Source organism: Alligator sinensis, unplaced genomic scaffold (genome assembly GCF_000455745.1).
Source record: "Alligator sinensis unplaced genomic scaffold, ASM45574v1 scaffold862_1, whole genome shotgun sequence".
Taxonomy (NCBI): Eukaryota; Metazoa; Chordata; order Crocodylia; family Alligatoridae; genus Alligator; species Alligator sinensis.
The window spans coordinates 505,411-518,040 of NW_005842066.1; the positions used below are offsets into that span (position 1 = coordinate 505,411).

Sequence of the window (12,630 nt, forward strand, 5' to 3'; positions counted from 1 at the left end):
GCTGTGTCAAACTCGTCCTGGCAGGGTGGGACTGTGCTAGAAAGGGGCTATGGCAGATTTGTGGCTGCAGCCCTGGCCTGCCAGGAAGAGCTTGGCGCAGCCCCGGCACCCCACGCTGATCCAGCGGGCACATGCCCCCCCTACCCTCCCAGACAACTGGCGGGAACCACTGAATGAGCAGGTATGTGCCAGACAAACCACCAGACCAGCAGCTCCCAGCTGAGCAGTGCACAGCAGCAGAAGTTGCTGCCCCCCCCCCATGCCCCCCAGACAAGCCACGGCTTCATGCTGCACCCTCTGTGCCCCAACTGAGCAGCGCCTGCCTTTGCCCCAATCCTAGCCCCATACCCCCCCTCACCGTGGGGACCTTGATCTGTCCCCCCAGCTCCTTCCCTGCCCCCTCCCCTCCTACCACACCAGTTTCACCAGCTGGAGGCAGCTCTCCAAGATGAGCTATACTCATCGCTGTCTATACTGTGCCGTGCTGCGGCTGAGTGCATGTAAGGGCCATTTATCAGTCAAATTATCGGCCTGATATGGCTGATTTCTGATATAGTAAATTTTCTTTATATCAGTGCCGATCCAATGTGTTGGTGCACTTCTAGGTCCAACTTAGTAGAAACTGATAACCTCCTGTTATGGAGGAAGGTCATTCAGTCAAAATTGGGACTTTCTGAAAACCAATAATGAACAGTTTGTTTAACAGGATTTTCCTGTTAATTATTGTTTGGGTTACTCTCTTGATTTACAATGCTTTGAAGATGCTGAGCTAAAGCCTATAAAAGAGGACTGAAGTAGCTAATGGGACACTTCAAGAATGAGAAATCATTCTTACAAGAACTGCTACTGTGCCCATTTGATCTTCTGGTGAATAAATCTACACCTTGACAAGCTGACAAGACTGAGACTGCCTATTTGCCTGTATTGTTGAGATACTATCATTTTTATAGCTAAATATACTGGACTTTGTTTTGCTTTAGGTTCATTTAATAGTGAATAGTTGTAGTACATAAAGCCTTTCTGTCATTTATCATATAAGCTGTCATGTTAATCCTTTATACACTAGTCCTGAATCCCATTTCATGATTTAACAGTCCACAGCTATGACACACTGGTTGAGAATCACCGATCTATACTATATATACTCCCTCCCTCCCACCCACTCCTAACGCATTAAATTACAATAAATAAGTAAATTTTCAAATACAGTTAAATAAATGAAGCTCCAGTCATTGATCTGAAGTAACTAGATGTCATTAAAAGAAAAAAAAAAGTTATACAACACAGTAATTTAATTTGGTTAGGAATATATGCAACTAGTATGGCTTAAAATATGAACAATTTCACAGATCTTAGAAAGTGTTGCTCAGAAGTTTATAAGCTACTATTTTACCACTAAGAAATCCAACCCTGATTTTAAAGTACCTTTAAAAATCAGAATAACTTCCAGGAAAACAGAAAGCACACACAAATCAGTGCAGTGAAAACTTTGTGCATACCCTTTCATTTATATTGTTTTTTTAACTGAACTAAAGCTCTCTTCAAACCCCAGATTCCCTTTCCACTCAATTACACTGTAGTAATATCTTTTAGTGACAGGTACCCAAATCACCAATCATTTAAATATATTCACTGTGAAAATAAGCAGTCTTATGCTTTTACCAGTGGATCAAGTAGGAGAAGACAGATTATTCAAGACTATCCAAACATAAGAAGATGTAACAAACTAGTTAAAAATATATAAAATAGTTTGGGGCACATGAAATATATTTGAGGGGTATGCAAAATATTTAATCTAAGGTGGTCTCATCAGCTGTCAGGTTCACAACACAGGAAGGACAATAAAACCAAAAAACGTTTGTTAATAATTATGTGTTGAGACATTTTTTCTGGAACTAATAAGTACCTCACACAATGCAACAGTGACATCTACTGGATGTTAAAAGCCCATCCACTCCTACAGCAAAATACAAAATAACTGTAGTTAAGGGGGGGGGGGGGGGGGGGGAGAGACAGGGAGTGCACTTGTTTTTCATTAACCCCTAATATACTACAAAATAAATACATTTTGTTCATAATTTAATTGCATTAATGGAGCAGAAAGTAATAAAGAACCTGATTCCTGTATGGTTTGCGAAATGTAATTAACTTTATTTTAGTGCTACATTTCATGACTTAAAAAAATTAGAGCCAGTTATACTATTAAACTGCTTCAGCTAGTAGACAGAGAGGCAGATAAAGGAACTAGAATCCTTAAAAGCTGGACGGTTTTGAGGTAACCTTCTTTCTATAGATGAGAAGTAGGGATACAACAGTAATCACCTACTGAAACGCCATTTTCTGTTTTCAGCTATCATTGCAGACTTTTCTTTAATAAACCACCACAAGATCATAAACCAGAAATTGTGAAATACTATTCAGCTGCTGGCCTCTTCAGGACATTGATGATTATGTAATTTTTTTCCTGTTTCAGCAGTTGTAGATGAGAAATGAACTCAGGTGACCGTGAGTACTCCTGATTAAACCAAAATAAAGTATTCCTGCTGGAATCGATGGAACAGGGACTTTCAAAACTCAAGAGCTCTGTAGAGGCCTGTACATAGACCCAAGAATTAATTCATCAGAATTATTTTGGGGGAGTAATAATTGGTAGTTACTGCAGGTTTCCACAAGTATGTAAATTAGATTACATCCAAATGACAGATATAGTAACTAATGTATCATAGTCTTCTCTGCTCATACAAAAAAGGTTTTAAAACTGCTCTTGAAGACCTCTTAAAGCTCCTCATGGCAAGCATTATGCACTTCATTCACAGCCTGTAGATAACTCAAAGTCTGTAATGAACAATGTACTATTAATAATATAACGTTTCAGAAGAATTCAAAAGGACTAGTTCTCAAAGACATGATGAACACCAAACCATTTCTGATGGATGACATTCTACAATAGATGCTCTCAAACAATTATGGTGTAACCTTGTAAATGCAGTTTTCAAAATTCCGGAATTCTCAGAAATCTGGCTCTTTATAAAAATACACTACATCGGGGAGTAGTGGTGGCTGATCCCGGAGCAGTAGTTGTATACAGAGTGGCAGCATCAGGTGGTGGATGGTGGCGGCAGCCACCGCATGCAAGCTTCCCCCTCCACGTCTGTGGGGGCTTCAGGGGGAAGCGGCAGGCAGTTGCGGAGCAGAGGGAGGACTGGAGGGGGCTGGGGGGAGGAGTAGCGGCAGCTGGTCCCGGAGCAGCGCCCGCACGTGGAGCAGCGATGAGGGGTGGTAGATGACGGCAGCAGCCACCGCATGAAAGCTTTTTCCTTTGCAGCCGGCCGGCCAGGCAGCACCTGAGCAGCCCAGAGGGGCACTGCTGCCCTTGCCCCACCCCTCATCTGGGAGGCAGTGGCGTGGGGTGGCAGTGATCCATCCCCGCCTGGTACGCTTTTCAGTATTGTAATACAGCACTGTAGGTACTTCTGTTAAATTTTACCGTGAAATAGCTTCAAAGAGAACACCACCTTGTGTAGTGCTATGAAACATAAACATAAAATTCTCATGATTGTAAAAAAAGTCAACTTACTAAAAAAGCTTTAAAAAGGCACTTCTGTGAAGAGGCTATACAAAGAATATGACATAGGTAGTTCCACTGTCTATGACTTGAAGCAGCAGAAAAATGAACTGTTGAAGTTTTATGCAAACAGTGACATACCTAAAGATATAAGTAGCTGTAAAACATTACATCTGGTAGAAAATTCTTTATTCTTGGACAGAATGACTGTTTTGGCATCACGCATATCTTGTGGCACTGTCCCTACTGTCCACCAATGAGTAAGAAGCTCATATAGGTGGGGAAGAAGCAAAGGTTTCCCGCACTCGATCACTTCCACAGTTGAGGACTTAAGTAAGGTCATAGATAATCTGGCCCTTGGCAGGACCCCTCGACAAGATGGCATTCGTGTGAAATGAAGGTCTGTGTCAGCACATCACTTTCCCCTGAACAGAGTTCAAGATAATGTTCATCCCATCTTTCCATCTGTTGCTTTTAATCTGTTATGACTTCTCCTCATGCTGTCCTAAATGGAACTGACTTCTTTGCAGTTGAACCAACTGCCTTCTTGATTCCACCATATACGAGCCTCTGATGATCCCAGTGGCAAGTGAGCATTGAATTTTCTTGCACATTCGCCCCCAATAATCATTGGTGCAACATCTTGAGATTTGCTGGACAGCACTCCCTGCTTTCTTCAGTTCCTTCAAAGTTCAATCTGAGCCACTCTTCTTGTGATTTAACACAGCAGTTTGTTTGACTCTGATGAATACAATCAATTCCTATGAATGCGCCTCAAAACCTAAACGGGTTTCTTCCAACTTGCTCACTGCATAAAGAGTCAGCAGTGACACAGATCATTTTTTGAGGCTTCCCTACCTCTCTTCTGCAGTCTTGCACAAAGACAGCTTGGAAGCAGTCTCCTCAAGAGCCTCCATAAACTGCAAGGTTTTCTGATAATCAGATGTATTGGTGATTGTGACAGGGGGCCTACTCGGGGCCGATCTCCACGGCCCACCCCCTGTCTAGTGGGCAACCACCCGCCTATCTCGCCCGCCATGCCTTTGATGTTAATTGATTCAATTAAGATGTCAATTAAGCGGGAGGCTGAATTGATTCAATCTGATGTCAATTAAGCGGGAGGCTGCCCATCTAGTGCCCCGATGCCAGGGGGCACTGTCCGCGGCTCCTATCCTCCCCAATACCGCAGCCCAAGCCTCACAGATGTGAGGCTTGGGCTCACCTCTTGGTGTTCACATAATCACCAGCCCCACACTGGGCCCCAGAATCATCCATACAGGACCCCTCTATGATCCCCTCCTATCAGGCGGGCACTCCGCCGTCATCCGGGCTACCTAGCCCCCCCGAAGCCATGTTCCCCTCTCGGGTGTGGTCCCCCCGGGACCTTCGGCCACTTGCCCTGGCCCACCTCCAGGCCAGTCGGGACCCCAGGCCCCTGGCTCTTGGGCGTCCCTCGCGGTGGGCCCCCTGGCCCTTTTGACTCCCATAGTCCTGGCCCCAGCTTGGGCCAGTCGAGGGTACTCTCCCCTTCAGGCTGGGTCTCTAGCCGCTCACTCGCATCCTCGGGCCTCACCGTGCCACTACTCCCTTTCTCCTAGGGGCAACCGCGGCACCACGCCCTGTACTCAATCATGCTCTCGGGGTCTGCCCTCTCTGGGCCCCTCACAACACTGGCCCTCTGGGCCCCCCAACAAACACAAGGGTAACCCACCCAGTGGTGGTGGGAGCTAGGGGTTAAGGCGCCCTGACCCGCCTTTCACCGGGGTGATAACTGGCCTGGCATTTCTTGGGGGCTCCCGCGACACTGAGAGCCCCACCAGACCACCCACTCCCGGCAGGGTGCAGTTTCAGGTCCAGCCCATGCCTCAAAATGGCTGCCCTAATCAGGCACCTGGAGGCTGCCAGCTCCAGGCCCTTAAAGTGGCAGACACACCCTGTGCTCTGCCACAGTGATGTTAATGAGTGGCAAACACTGATACTTAGAGCAGATCTTCTTGGGTTTCAGTTTGAATTTAGTGACCAGAAGCAAGTGATCAGTATCGCAATCAGCACTACAATACCTACAAGTAAGGCAGGTATTACTGAGCTTGGACTGCCTAGTGATAATAAGGTCCAACTGGTGCCAGTGGCCAGATCTTTGGTGCCTTTGTGATACCTTATGGCACAGTTTCATTTGAAAAAAACAAGTTGGTGAGGAACAATTATGAAAGGAGCAAAACTCCAACAGCCTGTGTCCATTTTCATTCATACTTCCGGTAGATGTGAGCTCAGGCAAACTGGCCAGGACTCAATGTCTACACCAACTCTGGCACTGAAGTCCGCCAGGAGATACAAGTTCTCAATGCAAATAATAACACCATGAAAATATAAAATCATCTAGAAAGTGGTCATGGGTCTCCATCACTAGATCCTAGACACAAAGAATAACCTATCTTTTCCCCTCCAAAAAGTATTTTCTGCTAGACATATTAGATTAAAAAGCAAAAACAGAGCAACATGAAAATGTTACACTTTTCAACAATTAGTTCAAAATAACCCAGTCCTGATATTAGCCTACAGATTTTAGTAGCCTCCGCCATCCCCTCCAAACTATACTGTACTATAAATATATCTGAGACTTATAAAGCACCCAAGCTTCATCTTGACCTATACCATTTTGTGCCTCCCTCACTTACTACTTGATATACTGAAGTATGAAGTAAAAGAACTTCTGCATTTGTGTGAATAGTTCTAAAAGTGAATAGTTCTAAAAGAAAGCAAGCATGCTGCACAGCTAGAGACCTTTCATACATTGTAATAGCTCTTCTGGGAAAAGTTTAGGTATATGGCAAGAATAATGATTAAGAGTTAAGATTCTTTGGGGACCCTTCATGAAATTTCCTATAGATTTCCAGATACACTTACCATAGTTATTCAAATACAAGATGAGGTTTTCCCTCCCAAGTTGGCATAAGGAATAAAGCCCCTCCTCTTATAATCACATACAAGAAAATCTTATTAATACACTATCAGTAAACTGCTGCCAAAAGCAGCATGTGCTCAGCAACAGAAACCAACTATGAAGTTAATTAAATACAGCCAACACTGAGCATGACTATAAAACACATGGCTCACACTGGGTAAACATATTGATGGGAATCTTTTTTTTTTTTTTTTTTATTATAAAAGTATCAAAATCATCACAAAGCCAAGAACACCAGCTTCTTCACTTACAGGTCAATACATCAAAAACCCCATTTTCCCTTGTTTCAACAATCTGAACAAACTGTCCCCATCGTCACATAAATCCCAAACAGATACTCGTTTACATCATTTTCTTCAAAAACAAAACACCAAACACATAAATATACAGTATATCAGTCCTTTTCGCCCTTCTTTTTCCCCGCCTCCCTTCTACCCAAACAATTTTCTCCAATCGACATCTTTCCACTCCCCTTCCCCTTTCTTCCGATAGTATTCCAATTCTGCATACGCCAAATACACACATTCCCGCGAAGTAAAACTACAAGTATACATTAGTGCAGGCCATCTGAATCAGTCATATAGGAATAACCATTAAGCAGTCCCCCTCACCACTGACTCTTTTCCAAGTCATGGTGAGCCATGACACTGAATAAAATTTTACTTCCCCTTCATTCCCACAGCAGAGCTGAGTCTTTCTTTCCCATTTCCAATGATTCCTTTTTCTTCACGAGCCTTAAATGCCTGACAAACATCACAAAACAAGGCCCCGGACAGTTACCCAAAATCCTTCTGTTGCCCCCTCTCTCTATACCTGGAACATACGATTAGTGTGTCCTCACCCTCCATGAGGTGAAGCTAGACCAGGTTGTCCTGCACCTCATCTGTATATAGATTTTTGGAGTATCCCAGGACTTATGACTGGAACTGGGTGTTCTTACCATAAGTCCTGGGATACTCCAAAAATCTATATACAGATGAGGTGCAGGACAACCTGGTCTAGCTTCACCTCATGGAGGGTGAGGACACACTAATCGTATGTTCCAGGTATAGAGAGAGGGGGCAACAGAAGGATTTTGGGTAACTGTCCGGGGCCTTGTTTTGTGATGTTTGCCAGGCATTTAAGGCTGGTGAAGAAAAAGAAATAATTGGAAATGGGAAAGAAAGACTCAGCTCTGCTGTGGGAATGAAGGGGAAGTAAAATTTTACACATATAAGTAAGTGCCAAACTGCTGCTAAAAATGTGTATATGGAGAACTATTTTAAAACTTGCTGCAAGTTCAAAAACAGATAATATGCACTGATTCTAGATGAGCTAAGTGCATGGGTACTATACATAAATTGCTACAGCCATATCTAATTTCAAGGTCGTTGTTTTCAAATTTGCTCCTCACTTCCATATGCTCTAGGAAAGCAGGGTCTAAGAGTAAGGAGAGGGGGAGGGGCTGCCAGTGGAAAAAGTTAGGGGGAAGCAGAAAGCAAAGGGGCTTCCTGATCCCCCAGATTTATTTTCCCTGCTGTAGCACTGGGAGGAGGACAAATTCAAGGCAAACCGCCAACAATTAAATCCTATACCTGGAAAATTATGACAAATCTATAAATTTTCCATATATAAAATCTAATTATTGGGGGTCATATATTCAGGGTCATCTTCTGTTCAAGTAAATATGGTACTCTCCCCATTATCAGGATAAAAAGGAATGGTACAGTTCAGAATTTTCCCAAGTACTTTTCTGTTTTACATTTACTTCTAAGTCTCTTGCACATACATTCAGTATGAACTCTAAATTTCACTTGGTTTAGAGGACTACATATCTGCAAAAGCACACTGGCTGTCAGAAGCAGATTGGCTAAGTTCGCAGACGACACCAAACTATGCAGAAGTTCAGCCACGCTAGAGGATAGGCTGGCAATTCAGGCAGACCTGGACAGGCTTAAAAGGTGGGTGGATCAAAACCTGATGACTTTCAACACAGAGAAACGCAAGGTGCTCCACCTCCGGAGAAAGAACCCACGTCATACCTATAGATTTGGCAGTGCTACACTCACTAGCACTACGACCGAAAGAGACTTGGAGGTCATGACTGACCACAAAATGAATATAAGCTACCAATGCGATGCCACATCCGGCAAAGCAAATAAAACCCTGGCTTGCATCTACCCATGCATCTCAAGCAAGACCCAAGAAGTCATCCTCCCACTTTACTCTGCCTTGGTGAGGCCGCAGCTGGAGTACTGCATCCAATTCTGAGCTCCACACTTTAGAAAGGATGTGGAGAAGCTTGAAAGAGTCCATAGAGCCATGCATGTGATTAGAGGTCAAGAGAACAGGCCTTATGAGAGGAGGCTGACTCTTCAGCCTAGGACTCTCCAGCTTGGAGAAGAGAAGGCTCAGGGGTGACTGGGTAGCAGCCTATAAGTATATAATGGGTGTGCATCAGGAACTGGGAGAATGTCTGTTCACCAGGGCACCCCAAGGGAAGACAAGGCCTAACAGTCACAAACTGCTGGAAGACCATTTTAAACTGGACATAAGGAAAAACTTCTTTACCGTCTGAGTCTCCAGAGTCTGGAATAGACTCCCCTCAGAAGTGGTGCAAGTACCTACTCTGGATACCTTTAAGAAACGCTTGGATACTTATCTTGCTGGGGTGATCTAACCCCAGCTGACTTCCTGCCCCTGGGGCAGGGGGCTGGACACGATGATCTCACAAGGTCCCTTCCAGACCTAATGTCTATGAAAATATCCAAAAAAAGACTTACAGTTTTCAAAAATCTTCTGTTGCTAAGACCTTTACATATCAAATTCTTCCATGCCCATGAAACCGCCTCAAAACCTGGTAAGTTTATTTAGACTGTGTATTGCAGTCCTTACAATTCAATCCATAGCATGTTATTTGAAAGTGCCAGCACGAATAAAATGGTTGATTAGAGCTAATTTCCTTTTTCATTTCCTCTATTAGTGCTAAAAATCAACACTAATCTACACTACAACTTTATATTCCACTTCTCTCCTATAAGTGAGGACCTACCTAAGTAACTGTGAGACAAAAGATTTATTGTGGGCCGCTTACAGTGCGCAGAGCTAAGTTAACAAGCATGTCAAGGCAGCTCCTCCCCTTGCAGATGATTTGTGGAGAGGCCCCAGAGGCCCCACCCCTCACCACCGACTGGTGGAGGGCACCTTCACTCAATCTATATCACTACCACTTTCTTTGGTGGGGTTGATTTTGCGGAAAATCATAGCCAATGCTGGACTTCCCAGCAATCACAGACAATGCTGTTTCTCATGGTTTCTGCAAAATCCAAAAAACTGTGATTTAGGTAAGTCCCTACCTATATGTCATGTATTTTTTTAATTGTTTTTGTGTAACTACAACAAAATCTACTATATAACAAACATAAATAGAGAAAACATCAAAACTTACTGTGGCGCTACACGTCTCCAATAGCGATCAATTCCATTTTTGAAGTACAGCACAGCTAACCATCTGACATTTACATCAAGTGAATGATTTGTGAAGATATTCTGAAAAGAAAATAAGCAATTAAAAACTGTTCTATACAACGAACAAGCCATAAAATAACATAATATATAATGTATTTGCCGCATAAATATGCTAGAGAGACTTTTACCTACCACTACCTGTTCTCAAGGTGATTTCAGGGATCTCACAAACATGTAAAGAAATAAACACACAGGGTGAGAAAAGCTGCAGTGTTTTGTCCATCCAGAAAGGTACCTTATTTTTTCCTGGTCTAAAATGTCAAGATTCTATTAGTTACCATCAGCCAGTCAATGCCCCAGACAGTAATGTTACATCCTCACTGATCCAACTGGATTCTGACCATATGGCAATCAACTATTTTTGTACATTTTTAAAATGTTAGAATAGTATGCAATATTATACATAGTTAAATTTCATGTTATCCTAGACACCAGCTGAGGGCAGTAGCACTTCAGATCTCATCACAGATTTGGAGTGGAAAGGAGCAGCTAAATTAAAAGTGCGCAGAAAGAATGCACCACTCCCTAATAGTGTGTCCTAGGTTTGAGAAATCTATGGACCAGACCAAAATTTAAATAATGGAACTTAATGTTTGTAAGTTAAAATACACAACAATTAGTTGCTATTCAATTTCTTGGTTATGTGGCATTGAATTCTGTTTGAAAATTTTCCTCAGAATAAACAAGGCAATTCAAAATGCTGAACATAAATAAATACAGTATAACTAAACTGTAGTCATCTTGACAAATAGTATGTAATACATATAAAGAGAGAAGAGAACGTTGCACAGAAATACCAGTCTTTAACATACATGTATAGCAAAGGGAAACGATATGTTTTTACGACTGTCCAGAAGAGCTCCCAATACAGTATATTAAATTTAACTTGATTTATTTTCCTCTTAGGAAAAAGAAAAGGTTAGAACTAGCTATTCAAGCCTGAAAATTACACCAAAGTGACAATATAATATTAGACCCTCCGAAAATATAGCAACCTTTCCAGATAAACTTATTATAACCATCCAACACTCATGCTACCCAAGTGAAGATAACAACATAAGAGTTAGATAAACTAGCTTTTTCTGGTTTGATTCAAAATGAAAATGGAGGAATTCATGTGCATCACACCCCTTTTTTTTTTTTTTTTTTTTTTTTTGAAGCAATGAAACAAGTGGGACAAGAAACACAGCGTCTGTTGGTGTGCACAGTGTAGGAGGTTCCATTATTAATATTTTTAAGAATACGCATATAAATTAATCAAAATGGATTTACTACATTACTAATCAAAAGATGCCCAAACAGCAATTGTAAGCAGCAGATAACTGCATATCACTCAAATGGACCATACCAAAAATACATAAACCAATCTACTAAGACTCAGAAGCCCTGGTCCTCAAAAACACTTTCAAGCAGGAACTTTCAAACTTCAGAAACCTGGAATAGATAAAGGCAGCCTATGCCTTGCACAAGACAAACTGACTGCGGATCAAACAGCCAGTATCTGCAGGTAAAGGGATGCAGCCTATCTAGTCAAACCCCTGTACGCAGGGAGTGCCTGGGTCAAGCAGCACCAATTTAAACTGACAAGGAAGTGTTAATTTTAGCTAAAGAACAAACAGGCTTTTTATTGGATGTGGAGGAAATAAGAAACAGCTGGGAAACAAGGTGCTGTAATTTGGCAGTCAATAAAAAGATAAGTGGATGTACTATCTCTGAGAAGCACATGCACCGATTTTTTACTTGGCAGAAGAGCCCAGAGCTCAAAGACATACCAGAAGAATTATCCTGAGAGTAAGTGTGGGTACAGTTTGTTTCAAGTGCCACAGAAGCTGGGATCAGTCATCCACACACACCAAGATGGTTACGCAAAACCCATCAGCCTCATGATTTAAGATATATCCATTTCACTATCGTTTTTAAATAAATACTGACTTTATAAAGCACTAGGAAACTTTCCTGGAAGAATCAACTCAAAACAGAACCACACTTCCAAATCAACAAGGTTTGGGGATTATTGCAGTGGCACTGCTTATAACTTCATAAATAAGTTAAAATTTTAACCTGCTTGAAAATCTAGAATAGGACTTCAGGTAAAGCTGAGAAATAGTATTGAGGTATAAATCTGAAATCACAATTTCACAGAAAATGTGAAATCCAGCATTGTGATGCCCGCGAAATCCGTGGAAAAAATAGAAAAAGAAAAAAAAATGAAAACTTACTGAAAATAATACAGGCTTCCCAGAGGCAGCCAGCAGTCCTCACAGTGCTGTGGCCTGGCTGTGCAGGCCACTGGGGGGGGGGGGACACGGGACTAAGGGTGCACCGATATTGGGGCCAAAACTAATAGCCGATTTTTAAGGAGGCATATCAGCAGATACTGATCCGATTTCTGATACAGCTGTGTGTAGCTGGTAAGTCTCTTGTGGTGAAAACAGAGTGGGGAGAGAAGGGGCATGGGGGGGCAGACCTGCGGTAAGAGGGGGAGTGGGGCTGGGGTAGGTGCTGTGCAGCTGGGATGGGCGCGGGACAGAGCTGTGGCTAATCCAGGGGACGGCTCCCACCATTACTCTCACTGCTCTCCCAGGAGAGGCCCGGG

At 42.7% G+C, this 12,630-nt stretch overlaps 1 protein-coding gene across 10 annotated transcripts in view; it reads right to left on the minus strand.

The window, feature by feature from the left end:
* IPO11 (importin 11) overlaps nucleotides 1-12,630 on the minus strand; it is a 317,498-nt gene that overhangs the window by 258,835 nt on the left and 46,033 nt on the right. For all 10 annotated transcript variants that reach the window (XM_025204020.1, XM_025204018.1, XM_025204021.1 and 7 more), the window contains one exon: nucleotides 9,955-10,055. In XM_025204020.1, the coding sequence (XP_025059805.1) occupies nucleotides 9,955-10,055 (101 nt within the window). The remainder of the gene's footprint in view (nucleotides 1-9,954; nucleotides 10,056-12,630) is intronic.